We start from the raw sequence: 15,849 nt of genomic DNA, 5'->3' as shown, positions 1-15,849 counted from the left end.
TGTTTCAGATGAAGCGATTAAAGTCGGAGAAGGAAGGAAAAGGCTGCTTTGAAGCGTTCCTCTTTGTATCCCATGTCTCTGACTGAGAAGCACAGCTGGATATTTTCAGAATAAATGATGAGACTTTGGAACATCACACAGCAAGAAATCAAATGAAGATAAATCATTTCTTCCAGTGCACACGACAACAGCAAACAGTCAAACCAACAAATAAATCCAGCTGATAAATGTCCTTCATCAGCACCACGGTGCACAGCTTTCAGACTTGCTCTACTTACTTAGTTTTTAAGTCTGATAATATTCATAATTTAAGTACAGTGTTTTATATAAATACATTTTCTCAGTGTTCTTTCCCGCATTAAATGCTCGGACAGAAGTGTAATCATTTAAAAAGTTGAGTGTTGGTGCATATCCTGTATGAGGCCGGCCTGCTCAGCTTTAGTGAAACATTTGTGTTAATTTGTTGATGATGGTTCAGTACCTGCTGTGTCCGTGTGCAGATTTAGAGCCCCAGCGGGAAGCTGCTCCCTTTCACTTACAAAGGGAACCGCTGCTAACGCCGAGTGTGCGTGAGTGTTCGGCAGAGTTGGCGGCGACAGGCACTTTATTATTGGATGTTGTGGGTTTCTGCAGTTGCTGCTAAGCAGCTTTACAGATTAGCACCACATCTGTGTGTGTGTGTGTGTGTGTGTGTGTGTGTGTGTGTGTGTGTGTGTGTGTGTGTGAGTGTGTGTGTGTGTGTGTGTGTGTGAGAGAGAGAGATTCAGACAGCAAGCTGCTGCTGCTGATGATTATAAACCACTGGCAACATTTCTTTGCTTGTTTCCAGAAAGATCCACAAAGTTGGAGGAACATAAGGTGACATTTAAGAGTGGACGAAGGTGCACACAGGTGGATCTTAGACTGCAGGGTGGTGGCAGGGAGAATGTAGTTAGCCAGCATCACTGACAGTGAAAGTACATGAGTTTAAATACCTGGGATCAACCATCCAAAACAACGGACACAAGAGAGGTGAAGAAGAGAGTGCGGGCAGGGTGGAGTGGGTGGAGACGAGCGTCAGGAGTGATCTGTGAGAGAAGGAGAGCGGCAAGAGTGAAGGGGAAGGTTTACAAGGCAATAGTGAGTCCTGCTAAGATGGTTTGGAGACAGCGGCACTGACAAAAAGACAGGAGGCTGAGCTGGAGATGTTCAGATCTTCACTGGGAGTGAGCAGGATGGACAGGGGGGAAATGAGGACATCAGAGGGTCAGCTCAGGTTGAGCAGTCAGAGATTGGACATGTTCAGGAGGGATAGTGGATATGTTGGACAAAGGATAATGAATATGGAGCTGCCAGGCAGGAGGAAAAGATGTAGTGGAAGAGGACATGCAGAGGGTTGGTGTGACAGGAGGATGCTGGGAGAGGGTGAGATGGAGGCAGATGATCTGCTGTGGTGGCCCCTAAAGGGAGCAGCCGAAAGAAGAACTTTCCAGAAACTTGAGGATTCTAAAATGAAGATGTTTCAGGCGTGTCCAGCTGAGCGAGGTCTCTGCTTCTCTTATATTGCTGCACCCACCCAGACCCACATAAGTAGCTGAAAACGGAAGCATGGACAGCAACAGGCAAACTTTTTATGTTCACCAAAATGTTTGTGGCGCTTCTTTGAAGTAGACAAAGTTTCTCTCGGGGACGACTGTTTTCTGAGCGTCTCTTAACTTTTTGTACCATGTTAGCATTAGCAAACTTCTACTGGCACCCGTGGGCTGATGGCTGGTGACGCCCCCTTGTGGTTGGCACTGGTTTTCTCCACACAAGGAAGTTTTCCCCTTTGTTAACCTGCTCACTGTTAATCTGGGCCCTGAATTAGTCATGTTCTTATAAGTTCCTGCAACCAGGTGGTGGTTCACTCTGTATGCCAACTTTAAATCACAGGATAAGATGAGGTAAAATATTTTAATGTATCATAGTTATGTTAGTTTGTAAAAATCTTTTTGATTCTGTGACGCAATATTTTAAAAGCTGAAAATTTGTGTGGCCTTTATTGTGCCATTTCTAATCTATTGTATGTAATGTAATGTAATGTAATGTATTGTATTATACTATGTAGACATCAGGTCTTAATATGTAGCTTATGCTCATAGACACATGAATATGCAGCCTTTGACTGGATTTATAGAAAAGCTGCTTTTGTTAAAAAGCTTTGCATTCAGGTCACAGCTGACTTAACGTGATCAATAAGACGGACATGATGGTCGTACCAACTTTAACCAGTGAGTATATCATATATGATATAAAACCTGACTGAAAGAAAACTGGTTTGTGTTGAATTTTTCCCATAAACCATTGAAGCTGTGCTGCAGGTTAATCCTGCAGACATTCAGCAGCTTCATAATGCAGTGGTTTACACAGTGTGACACAGATCCCTCTGGGGTTGCATCAAAAATCAAACATGCAGTGCTACCCGCTGTGGCAGCTGAAAGAAGCTTCTCATCCTGCTAAGCTAGTTTGTTACATCTTTAATCAGCTCAACAGTTTCCAGTTGTGCTTCCATGATTAGGAAAGAGTTTCAGGAAGAGTTTCGACCGCTTGATACTTCAGTAATCCGGTTTGGATATCCAGCGGAAAAATGAATGAATGTCAGATAGATGCATCTCCTGTTGTCAAACCTGATTCCTTCTGTTATCTTCTTCACGTGTCTGAAATGAAACACAAACATCTCCGGTGCTCCTGTTTGCTTTAAGAGGCTGAGACACTCAGGGGGGGGGGGTGGGGGGGGGGATAATATGGAGTGAAACTACAGTGCTGTGCAAAAGTCTTAAGTCACCCCTCGTTTCTTTAGATTTTACTTCCTGACTTCCACAACCAGACTTTATCATTTTTAAAGTCACCTTGGGCAACACTTCTCCTGCTTTCTGAAGGTCTTTCAAAGTTGGCTGCTTTTTCCCTCGTTTTCAGTCCGGTCCTTGTACCTGACCATTTTCAGAAGAATTTTTTGTTTGTATGTTTGTTGACTCACTCGAACGCTGACCTGTGAGTCATTCAGGCGTAAAATGCACCTAACTCAAGGGATGAACCTTCAGCTGATCCATCTACTGTTCACTGAAGCCTCATCAAAAATGGTAGTTTTAATTAGAAAAATAGGCCTGGTTAAAAATCCTTTCAGAGAGGTCTTTGTTTCCTATTTGATGCATACCACTGTTAACTTCCCTCTCCTTTTGTTTCTCTGCAGAACCTTCTGGCGTGTTTCCACAGCGGTTCCGACAGCTTTTCTGGAGACGCCTGCGAGGTGAAGGTGGCGGCTCCGTCTCACTCGCCTTCAGCTGAGGCCGAGTACTGGAGGATCAAAGCGATGGCCCAGCAGGTCGGTCTCACTGCATGTGGTTGTTGTAGTCCTGCGGAGTACCTTCATGAGCGTTACGACTATCTGATCGTGAGAAGCTTTTCCCGCAGTGTCTGCATTTGTATGGTTTCTCTCCTCCTGTTTCACACAATTTGCTTAAGTGCAGGAAAACTGTTCAGTAACTTTTTTCTATGATTCCAATGATTGTGATGACCCTTTGCATACTTTGCAATTTATTTCTTGAAAAATACACCGTAAATTTTTCTGTTAGTAACTGAGGAATGTCGAGGGATTCAGTATCAAATTTTTGTCACCAGTGATTGTCACCATTTTTTTGTTTCCGTCCTGGTAGAGTTTATTCACATGTCCATGTTTGTGTCCAGGTCTTTATGTTGGACACTCAGTGCTCCCCTAAGACACCCAACAACAAGGAAGGCTTTGAGCACGCTCAGTCCTGCGTCCTCATCATCGAGCTGCCGTCTGACCAGCAGTCCAATGGACACGCTCAGAAGAGGTGGACAGCAAATGCACAAATACACACACTGAATTCTCATGCTGTTATTCTCTAATCTCAAACTAAAACTGCTTTCCCTAAGCTCTAATCACATGGTTATTTTGTTACTCCTGTCATTGGTTTTCGTTTCCTGTTGAGGCTCTGAAGGTGCCGTGTTTATTAGTTAAATCTCTTACGTGTCAACTCCATGTTTGTACCCTGTCAGTGACTTTGAAGGAAATTCTCTAAACTCTTTCTGCTTGTATTTTTTTGCTGTCGTGGTCAAAGGAAAATTGGGTAAGGCTGTTCTCTGTGACATCACCACCATTTAAAAGTGCCCACACAAGGCATGGCGCACAGCATGGTCCCCAATATGAAACTTATACTGACCACCTCAAGAGCTGCACAATGTACAGAAAATACACAGCGGCGGATGGGATGTAAAGACAAGATGTTATGGCGATTGCAGTAATTAATTCAGCATTCAAACCGCTGTTTGCTGCTGATGTCAGTGATGCCTGCTTGCATCATTGGTGATGCAGCTGCAAGAAGAAGCTGAATACGGACATGTTAACATCTTACGTAACAAGAAATGTCATCTGAATCGCTCTTTGCATATTTCCAGTGTTTCACACGTTACACTCCAGCAGAGGTTTTCAGACTAAGAACAGAAGATACCAGCTCTGACTGATTAATGCCACTGCACTCCTGCAGAGATCAGACTGTACATTGTGCAGCTCTGTCCATTTCTATGTTGCACCTGCATGTTTATTCTTCAGTGCATTGAGATTTTTTTTGTTAGTGTATCAGTGGTGCTCCAACAGGTAAGTTAAAATGACTGCATGCAAAGTCCCACCCTAAAGCACACCCTGCTTTAACACTGATCAGGGGCATAATTAACAAAACAAAAATCATTATCAATAAAACTTGAAACTAGTGACTGAGACCATAAATTCTTTGGGAAACTGTGAAGACCGGGACAGTTTTCCTGTAGAGTTCCAGATAATAGAACTAATTTTTCCAGTCACAGGAGTCGCCCCCTGCTGGCCATTAGCGAGAATACAGATTTAAGACTTTGCTTATCAGACCTGCGTCCATTTTTTTTTTTACAGTTTTTGTGTAAAACTCAGTTCAAGTTCATTTGAACTCAGGTAAATTTTTTGGAATGAGGAATTTATTATAAATATGATGCATGCTGAAAATCATTCTGTGAAGTGTAATGAATTGATTTGGCTCACTTGGAGACTTGGAGAGAAAATATTTTCCTCCTCTTCAAAAAATCTCCAGACATTTTCTTTATTGGAGAAGGATTTATTTTTTTTAATAACTGGATGAATGTGATTTGACTGACATGCAGGATCCCATTCCGGACCATTGTGGTGAGCCTGCTGTCCCACCAGGTTCTGCTTCAAAACCTCTACGACATCCTGCTGGAGGAGTTCGTCAAGCAGCCCGAAGGTCATGAAAGGGTCACACCTGTGACCTCTGACCCCAGCAGACCCACAGCAGGCTTCCTGCGCTACATCTCTATGACGAATTTAGCCATAATCCTGGATCTGCTGCTGGACTCTTACAGGTTATTACAACAAAAATGGCATCATATATGCAGATGGTAGTGTCAGGCTGATCCTGAATCCTGCCAGTTTCCCAGAATAGAAACAAAGGAAATCCATTAATACTAATGATTTTTATAATAATGTTTACCAACTTCAAATCTGTTGATTTGTTCTGAGCAGGACAGCGCGGGACTTTGACACTCGGCCGGGTCTGAAGTACCTGCTGATGAAGGTGTCTGGTGTTTGTGGAGCAGCCAATCTGTACCGTCAGTCAGCCATGAGCTTCAACCTGTACTTCCAGGCCCTGCTGTGTGCCATACTGAGCCAGGCCGACAGCATGACTGCACAGCAGGTGGGAACCAGTCAAGTTCTTAATTTTCATTTAATGATGTGGTTGCTGTATGTGTTTTTTTCCCGCTGTAGTCCTACACAAAGATCCATAAGCTAAGGAGCAGCTCAGCTTTTGTAGCTTATAAGCAGCCAATACAATCACACTGCACTTCCTCCACGAATCAGAGATGGTTGATTTTTATCTCCCATCACTGATAACAGACAGTGATGGTCCAGTCAGGCCGTCTCTTACAAAGCAAGAAATACTGATCTTATCACAAGAGAAAGAAATGCACAAGAAGTTCAGGGTGATGATGTCCAAGCTGCCACTTTGCAGCATTTTCCTTTGCTAGTTCAGTTTTTTAATAATCTTTTAGCTGCAGATTTATAACTGCACTTTTGTGTGTTTGGTAGGTCTAATGAAAGAAGTTCAGAGCAGGTATTTGACATGTTTGGAGTAAATATGTCACAAAAATAATAATAAATTAACATTTTCATTTGAGTCATTAATTTTTAATTCTGTGTTTGGCATATTTTAACGACCATATCAGACACAGGAATCACATATTAACCTCTTAGCAAACGCCTGGAATCATTGATGATAACATGTAGAAACTCATACATCAGACGAGTCCTTCACTGGCAGTTAGTTTTCTGTTTGACATTTGACCCTGTCGTCGTGTTCAGGTGAAGAGGATCCTGTACGAGGAAGAGGAGGGGAGCTCCGACTCCTCTCATCCTGGTTCTGCCTCCTCAGAGGATGAAGACATCTTTGAAGAAACGGCTCAGGTAACACACGCGCACACACACACAAAGAAAAGAGTGGAGGGGTCACTCTGAGGTCACAGTGACTGACAGGTGATCTCCTTGGATTAATCCTGCCGCTGTTCTTTTCATCCATTAGTAAATTTCTCTTCAGTTTCTCCTCTTTATTGAGGCCAGTCCTCTGAGGGTTTTCTAAACTTTTGACCCTCCTAATTTGACAGGTGACTCAATATATTCATTTACTTTATAAGTGTCTCGTCTGGCAGGTCAGCCCCCCTCGCGGTCGTGACAAGCGCCATCCGTGGCGACCGCCGGTCCCCTCGCTCAGCGTGCAGCCGCTGGGCAGCGCTGACTGGGCCTGGCTGGTCAAACGCCTCTACAAGCTGTGCATGGATCTGTGCAACAGCTACATTCAGATGCACCGCGACCTGGAGAGCACACTGGAGGAGACCGCTCTGCTGAGAGGAAGCGTAGGAGGAGGAGACCACGTGTTCTTCCTGCCTCTCTTCCAGTCTGAGACTTCAACCCCGACCTCAGCGGGCGGGCTTTCAGCGAGGGGAACGCCCTCAGAGGAAGGCGGGTACAGGTGTCAGACAGCAGATGTGAGTTCAGCGTCACCAGGGGACACACCAACCCCAAGTCCAGGATTCAGGTTGGAGTTCACGCATATTAATTTGCACTTTTTGAGGACTTCTTGTTCAGTGCTAAATAACAGAGTCCGTTTATTCTCCTGTCAAATAAAACCTGCGGGTCTTCTCTCTTCACAGCTGCGCAGGCAGCCTGTCCAACCAGTTCCGCACTGGATGTGAACGGAGGGACTCCAACATAACAAGCAGCTCGGTCGGAGCCACTCCTGGCTGCGCTGGCCCAGGAAGGAGGAAGGAATGGTGGGAAAGTGCGGGAAACAAGCTGTACACCATAGCTACGGACAGAACAATCAGCAAGCTGATGATGGAGTACAAACGCAGGAAACAGCAGCAGCAGCAGCCGCAGCAAAGCCACGTCAACCTGTTCATGAAAGAGCAGGGCCGGGCAGCGGCAGGAGGAGGCGTCGGGGAGAGGAGGGTCCCGGTGGAGCCACAGAGGCCCCCGCAGAGGCCGCAGCAGCTGGTGGACCAGCAGGGGCCCTCGCTGAGGCACTCGGTCAGTGCAGGGCCAGAGGTGCTCAGGCAGGAGAAGAGGCAGCGCTCGGGGTCCACCATCAGCTCCCACAGCATCTCACTGAGAGACTCCGAGGCTCAGATACAGGTGTGTGTGTGTGTGTGTGTGTGTGTGTGTGTGTGTGTGTGTAGGTGTGTGTGTGTGTGTGTGTGTAGGTGTGTGTGTGTGTGTGTGTGTGTGTGTGTGTGTGTGTGTGTAGGTGTGTGTGTGTGTGTGTGTGTGTGTGTGTGTGTGTGTGTGTTAGAAGAGATTCAATAATCAACAGGAGCTAAAACAGGAGAGCTGAGAACTGAGAGGCAGCACAAAGCTTCAGTATAAGATACATAATTATGCTGGACTCTATTCTACTAGAGTCGGATATTTTAAAAAAATACAGATTATCAAAGTGTAATTTTACCTCAACAAATGCTCTAAAATTCAGTTGTCTTGTAGGAAACTTGCAGCTGCTGAGATGGTGTTTTTTACAGGCAGCCTCTGTGCGACCAGCTGCCGCCTGTGAAATGACCTCTGTGCTCCTCGTTCTGCAGGCGTGGACCAACATGGTCTTGACTCTCCTGAATCAGGTCCTCCTCCTGTCGGACTCCTCCTTCCTGGCGCTCCAGCCGGCGCTCTACCCCTGCCTCAGCCAGCTCTCCTGCCACGTGACCGACGCCCGCGTTCGCCAGGCCCTACGCGAGTGGCTCGGCCGGGTCGGCAGACTCTATGACATCATCGTGTGATGACGCAGCGGCTAAAGGCTGCAAAGTGTCGGTCAGTGAAGGACATAAACAGATGAAATTCTGCAGAAGATTTGATGAGAATCGATCAAGGGTTGGATTGGCTGCTGATCCTTGCCAAAATCTTGTAGTCAGGCGCAGGCAGAAATTAGGACAGTATGAAGGATTTGTTTGATCATTAAGGATATGGTAAAAGAAATCAAAGTTTAATAGGCTCCCTTATATTATTTAAATAGTTTCTTATTATTATTGTGCTCATGTATATTTGAACTATTTCCTAAAAGAAACACACACAGAGCTTTTACCGTTATGAGTTTGGGAAAACGAATAACTTGCAGGATCAGAATTTTGGCTCAGTATCGTCATAAAGTCTCAACACAACAATCACTGAGGCTGATAAATGATGATCGCTTCATGCTTTATGGTGGATGCAACATGTGGATGAATTCCAGGGGTTTTACTTCACCCGTGTTTCCTTTTTGACTCCCTGTGAAGAAACAGTCGTGTTTACAGTCTTTGCATTGCTGTATTTCTTTATATGCATATCTGCTTAACCTCAGCCAGAATCTGTGACCCTACAAAAACAGCTCATCAGCATATTGCTCTGTAGGTGGTCACAAGTAACTCAGCCAGGGCGCCTGTTTGGATGATTTAATCCTTTTGCAGCCTGCTGCAAATTTGCTTTCAGCCCTTTCTGGGATATCCACATCAATTTTACAGATGAGAAATAAACTGCCTGCCTTCACTCTGGGAGGAGACTTTTTGTAGGGCAAAGCTGGAAGAAAGCAGTGTCACCTACAAATTATAGTGATGCCTACACCATTATTACAGCAACCCTTACAGATGGTATGGTGATGTCTGATCTGATCACTTTGCAGATACAGTGCAGGCAGTCTGTCCTAAACTAATCTGATTTGCCTAAAAAGTAAAGCGTGCGTCTCATCTCTGCCCACAAGCTCTGACTGACAGCAGATTTCTGAGAAATGTCGTGTGTGACTCTGCAGTGATGAGCGCTGCAGACGGGCAAACCACAGATCAGTGAGGGCTCATTAGATACTGAGCACATGTGGTTTCTTTACTCTGATTGTTCATGAATGTGTGTGTATGTGTGTAATCATGATTTTTCTCCTCCTATCAAATGTCTTTATTATTCTGACACAATCAAATATTTATTATTTTAATCAAATGCAACATTTAGTGTGTTTTGATGATTAATGCCGGCCACATGTTGATTTTCATGTTATGTATTTATGCCAATTATTTATTTTAAATTATTACTATGTTGAGAATATTCAATTTTTTTGTCAGAGTTTATTTTCTGTGCTTGTTACTGTTGGATCCTGGCTGAGAGTTGTTACCATGTTACCAGTGATTCTGACTCCACCCTGAGTGTTTCACCTGTCTCGTTTAGGACAGGTAGGTCTGCTGGCATTCATAAGCTTTACCATCCACTGAGACCGTGTTCCTGATGGAGACCAGGCGGGTTTGGGCATCAGTGTTGATCAGTTTAACATCATCAGTAACTCAGTGACTGTGGAAGTTCTTGTTAAAGTGACCAAAGACAATCCCCAAACAGAGGATTTATTTTTATTTTTTAACGAATGAATGAATTTGTATATTATTTTTGACCGTGTAAGATGTCTCAGTCTCAACGGGACGAATCCTGAAGTTCTGGATCACCCCTGACCTTTCCTCTGGCAGCATCATCAGACCAAACCTTCCACATTATTCAGCCTACAGCAGACAGAGTCCTGCTAACCTTACCGAGCAAATCACTGCTCCAATGAGAATGTTTAAAACGACTGACTGCTTCTATGGGGAACAAATAATGTGAGAGAATTTCTGTAATAATCAACAAGTTGTCACTTCTGTCCTTTAACCTCCTCACTCTCAGTCATATTTACAGTCTTACCCATCTTACTTATCAGTTAACAGTCTAACAGTCAGACTCTCCCCTGGATGCCAACATATGGATCATAGTTATCATCACGTATATATGGCTCAAAGAGAAAGAAGTGGATTCACATCCTGGAATCAGAACTGAATGAATTAAACCAAATGAGTGATCTGCTGTACTTTATCCAGCTTTCACCACACAGTCACAACCACAATGAGCTGTAACTCCACTGACCTCCATTCATGTGCATTTTAGGACAGATTATGATTGAATGAATGAGAGAGTGCTGAACTGATGCTAACTTCAGCAGCTCGGCCCGTATCGAGGACAGGCAGGCCGGCCGGGGAGGGCGGCTGCATCTGATGCTCCTAAGAAGCTTTACCCTTCTTTTTTTCACCCAGTTTGTCTACAGCTGAGACTTTTCCTGTCTCATTTGCTCCCTCTTCCTCACTTCATCTGTCGCTTCATTTTCTCCTTTGTGCCAGCTGTCGCCTCCTCTCTGGCAGCAGTGCTCCGAGTGGACATGCAGCTCCAAAAAAACCCCAAGTAGTCAGTGTTGAAACATCATCTTCTTATCTAGAAGCCTAAAAATCCTCAATCCACCAACTACAGTTGGTAGCTCATCTATTAATCATCAGTTATATTTTGTGGCCTCAGTAGTTACTGTTGCCACAGATGAGACACTGAGGGACCGGCCACCTCTGAAACCAAAGTGATGCCAAAGAATTATTTTTTTTAAAAGAAGAACTCCTTTTACATTTTATTTCAGACCTTAATCTTTCAGCTTCTGGGTAGAAGAGGGGAATGGCTGCTGGGAAAGCAGATGCTTCCTTGTTGCAGTGCAGCAGTTGCAATCTGACGTGTCAAACTCCTTCTGTAGTTGCATTCATTTCATTCTTCCTCCAGCTACAGGAACTGCGTACTCTCCTTAACCCTCACCCATCCTCCCACGTGAAGATGTTCGCGCCTGATCATCTTCTGCAATGAGCTCGTCTTCTCTTGTAGGCAGGTGAAAGTTAAAATGTGGGGAGCTTCAAGACTCTTTGTTGCACATGCCCTCTTGACATGCTTGACTCAGGAAGTATGGAAAACATCTATGTATGTCATAGAAGACGTTTGGAAACTATGAGCTCAGCATCTTAAAATTCATCAGTCATTGTCCTTGTTACATCAGTGATAACAGGCCAGCCTGAGGTTATTTTATCCCATGTGGTGCATTGTTGTAGATCGCGATGCTGAGGCTTCAGAATGTGGGTCCACATATTCTGGGATCCATCTTTTGGACACACCTTGCAGGCTCTGACCTGAGGGGACGTGATACTGACTCTCAGAAATCTCGGTGTTTGGAAGGTTGTGCCCTAATTCCTGCTTCCTTCTTGCAGGGGCACTACTTTGCACTTTTTTTTATCTTTGGGAAATAATTGCTGACGGTCAGACAGTCAGACAGCATTAGCATGTCTCGCCACCGTGTCCCATCCACTTCTGTCTCAGCTCACTTTGCTGTCCCTCAGCCCCTCCCAGTGTCCATGACCTGTCCCCATTTGTCCTTATTCCCTGTTGTTCGAGGGCGAGCAGCAACTGGACAGATGTTGTGTGCCATCAGTGTGATCAGCAGTAGTGAAAGGAAAGGATTTAGTGGGTGTTAAAGCTGTGACAGTGTATCCATCTAAAAAAAAAACCCAGCAGTTGGCTGATGTGTCAGAATCAAGCAGCGGTTCTGCATCAGCAGTTTGTGCAGATTTCTCTCCTGCTCTGACAGACGTTTGCTCTGATCATCGCTCTGCTTTCAGTTTGTCCACATATTTATTTGTGATGCAGACTCTGAAGATTAGTTCAATCTTTGTCTGCATTTATGACTTGTATCCAACGTGCGTTTGAAATGGAAGAGCTGAGATTAGGAGGGCTCGAACTGTGGATGTTGTGACTTCATCATGAGCACAAACTTTATCTTCACTCTAAGCAGATTTGATGCTCGTGGGTATAACTCACTGCTAACAAGAAGCTCCAAATCCATCTGCATGTTCCATCGAGCCTTTGTTTGAGTCTAAGCTCTTATTGCGTTCTGATTCAAGACCCTGACAGCTCCTCCTTCTCTCCGTTTACTGGGAATTTTTAATATTTCTACTATTGATTTACAGTCAAATCAACATTTTAGTGACTTTATTGAGAGATTACTGAGAGACTGAACTGATTGAAGTGGCAGTGACTCACTGTATTTGCTTTGCAGCGCTCAGACAGAGAACTGAGTAACTGAGTGAGTGATTTGGCTGACAGAGAAACATATACATATGTAATGATTGAGCTTGCAGAGCAGCTGACTGACTGACTGAGAGTGTAGGAGTCAAAGCAGCTTTGGTTCTTCTGCTGTTTTGTCTGACATGGATGAAGAAAGTTTCTGTGACATCTGACACAGTTTCTTAAGTGAAGGATGCCGTGACAGCATGTGGTACCAGGGAGGAAAAAAATATTACAAAGGAAAATTGTCTTGACCAAATGAGCATTTTTATTCTTTGCAGTCAAATTGTTAGAAATGTCCTTTGCAAAGATTTTGTGTCTGTAAACTTTTAAACGTTTGGTTTCTAAAGGACGATCACGGGAACAGATTTGATCCATATGTTTTCAGGTTTTTGGGGCCGAGATGAAGTTCGTGTAGTAACAAAGAAAACGTACATTTACATTTCAGTCACGATCATTAGGGCAGAAACGAGATTTGCTATTTGCATCTGCAGTCGTTTTCATTTCGTTTCATAGCTCTGATCTGGGACCACCTCACCCTTCTACATATTATACCAGAGGGTGGGGTTAGGTGCAGCAAGACCCCAGCAAAAAAACAGAGGAGATGGTAACAACACACAGGATGCTGATTAAATCGGGAGGAGCCGGGTTGCAAAGCAGCTTGCAGATGTGGCTGAAGCAGCACCCTGCGTCAGATTTGCCGGTTGGATGTGCAGATGTGCACATAAACAGACTGGATGCTAATTTCTGTGTTTCATGTAACACACGATGGCCTTGAAGCCTATAAATATATATACTATAAATATATATACATATACTCACCCCCGGGGGAACCTGCAGATGGTTTTTGTTTGACTGTTTTCGGATGGTTCAGATGTGACACAGCCTTCGGTGTCCCTGCAGATGAATGTGCAGAGGTTTCCTGATGTGGCCTCAGGCTCTCCGCTCATTCGCTCAGGTCAGTTTGTCTGTTTGCTTCCTTCACTGACCTCAAAGCTCGGCTGCCGGACCATCGTGAGCGTCGGGTCCGCTAATGTTGTGACTGTGATTTCTAAAAGTGCATTTTTTTCTGCTTTTGATATCAAAGAAAAGCACCTGTAATATTTTCTCCTGCTGTTTCTAACCCGCTCTGGCTTTTCTCCTCTGTCCCGAGCTCAGCTGTGTAACTGCTGTAAGTTGTAAAGCGCTTTGCCGGCAGGCCTGTTTGCTCTTTGTTGCTAAATAAAAGCAGTTTGTCTTGAATCTTTGGCATCGTGTTTTATCGTCTGATAATGATCAAAAGTTTGGATGCCTTCAATCCAAACTTACAATCTGGAATTGAATGATTTTAACAGGAAAAAGGATTTTTGTGCAGAATAAACAAAACCAGCACTAATGTTTTAGTTTCTGAGGATTTTTTATTTTGTGTTATTGCTGATAATTTGGCTTTGATGCCATTTGCACATTGAGTCTGTGTGTTAAGCTAAGCTGACATGAAGGTGGAATTAGACCTGTCCTTACAAATAGATGAAGACAGTCAGGGATGAATTATGGAAGAATGCACTCAAATTTTAGTAAAACTTGTTTGTGAAGCTATTTGTGAGGATAATAAATGTGACTTTTTACATTTTTGAGTGTAGCAGTACATGGTAGGACTGCAGGATGGCCATTTGAAAGTATTTTTCCTTCCCCTGCGCCAGTCATACTTGTTTATTTTACCAGTTCGTGTAATTCCAGTTCTATTAAACTTTTGCTTTGCTGAAAATGAAACATGAATTCATTCGTTTTAAATATGGGAGTGAGGTTGCCTCTGTTTATTATACCTGCTCATTACATTTCCAGAGTCTCATAAACCTGCACAATACAAAAACTGAATTTTGACCCATATACTTTAACACAAGAGCAGCATGGGGGTGCACAGTCCAAAGACATGCAGGTAGTGGGGTTAGGTTAGATTTCTCTCTGTTAGCCCTGAGACAGCCTGGCTACCTGTTCAGGTGTACCCTGCCCTCACGACCCTGAAATGGACAAACAGGAGAAGATGGATGGACGGATACTTGAATACAGCACAGGCACACACAGCTGTGTTGTGTGAAGGTGTGGGGCTGGAGCTCAAGGTGGCACTGTGATATTTGAAGCCTCCAAAAAAAAAAAGTGCAGTCACACCAGTTTAACCATGGACAGAAAACGGAGGAAATGTTGATGTCTTTTTTCCTGAAACAGTGTAACTAACACAGGTCTGTAGGTTCTCCGTTATCCAGGTCACGGTAGTTCCTGAAGCTTGAAAAAAAGGCAACTCGACTTCTTTAAGTTCTTGAGGATGTTTCAGTTCTTATCCAAGAGGCTTCTTGAGTCTGAAGAAGAACTTAAAGAAGTCCAGTCGCAGAGTGTTTCTACAGCACTGCGTTCATCGTGTTTCTTCATCCTCGTCTTACTCTTCAGTAAGACTCTCTTCAGTCCATAAATAGTTCTGCAGCTTTAAGAAAATGTGTGACTTGATTGTGAACAGTGTGCTGAGACTATTGGCAGCGATTTGTTGTGCAGTTTACACAAAATTTGTGATATACCTTACTGTTCTGCACTTTTTAAATTGTCCCAAAGAGTGTGAAACCTCTGCCTCTCAGACACACTTTATCCTGAAACGTTTAAGTTTTAACAGGTCAGGTGAATAAACTGGTATTCAGATTCTAGTGGAGCACTCTGCATGCTCAGAGGGATGATATCATCCACTGTGAGCTGTCAGCCTGAATTTTTTATCCTGAAAAAAGGCTCCCCATTGTTTCATTGTTTATACATCAGCCATCTGTGTTCTTTTTCCTCTGCACTTATCAAACAAACACGTGTTGGGCTGCTTTAAGCCTCCTGCTCAGTGTAGAATAAAAAATCTTTAGGATTATAATAATAAATGCATTTTCTCTGGTTACCTTATAAGTCTCATGCTTTAATGTGGGATCCATATGAGTAGTGATGTCTCCTAATGCATATTTGTGGAGGCGGGAGGTCTTCTGTACCTGTCCAGGATTAAATTAGTTCTTGCTGAATTTCAGACCAGTTCTCAGGTGGTCTGGCGTGAACAATAATCCTGGAAACACCCTTGGTTGCGTGACCCAGTGGGACCAGTGATGCGTCTCTTCTATGCTGGGCTGTCTGCTGCCCTCATTTCTCCCTCCGTCCCTCCCCCTCCCAGACATTATTTCAGGCTGATCGCTTCAGCGCTGCAGTCAGTGTCCCTGTGAGCTGTCAGCAGACTCGTCTCCTCGTCTCTTTCATCCCGCCCTCTGAGCGCTCTCGGCCCCTGCGGCCCCTGCCTCTGGCTGGGCTTCGGATCCTAAACCTGTCCACCATGCGGTCTCTGATGGAGAGCAGCTGGAGGAAGTTCGGACCTGCTGGCCGGGACT

At 44.2% G+C, this 15,849-nt stretch overlaps 1 protein-coding gene across 1 annotated transcript in view; it reads left to right on the top strand.

The window, feature by feature from the left end:
• arfgef3 (ARFGEF family member 3) overlaps positions 1–13,714 on the top strand; it is a 63,211-nt gene extending 49,497 nt beyond the window's left edge. The window contains exons 34-42 of the mRNA XM_030747735.1: positions 3,209–3,340; positions 3,703–3,833; positions 4,101–4,109; positions 5,170–5,388; positions 5,549–5,720; positions 6,386–6,487; positions 6,730–7,115; positions 7,231–7,711; positions 8,152–13,714. Coding sequence (XP_030603595.1) covers positions 3,209–3,340; positions 3,703–3,833; positions 4,101–4,109; positions 5,170–5,388; positions 5,549–5,720; positions 6,386–6,487; positions 6,730–7,115; positions 7,231–7,711; positions 8,152–8,343 — 1,824 coding nt within the window. The 3' untranslated portion in view covers positions 8,344–13,714. The remainder of the gene's footprint in view (positions 1–3,208; positions 3,341–3,702; positions 3,834–4,100; positions 4,110–5,169; positions 5,389–5,548; positions 5,721–6,385; positions 6,488–6,729; positions 7,116–7,230; positions 7,712–8,151) is intronic.
• Positions 13,715–15,849: the final 2,135 nt, after the last annotated feature.

Source organism: Archocentrus centrarchus, chromosome 15, assembly GCF_007364275.1.
Source record: "Archocentrus centrarchus isolate MPI-CPG fArcCen1 chromosome 15, fArcCen1, whole genome shotgun sequence".
NCBI classification, from domain to species: Eukaryota; Metazoa; Chordata; class Actinopteri; order Cichliformes; family Cichlidae; genus Archocentrus; species Archocentrus centrarchus.
Note: the sequence above shows the minus strand (reverse complement) of the source record. Positions and strands in the feature narration are given on the sequence as shown.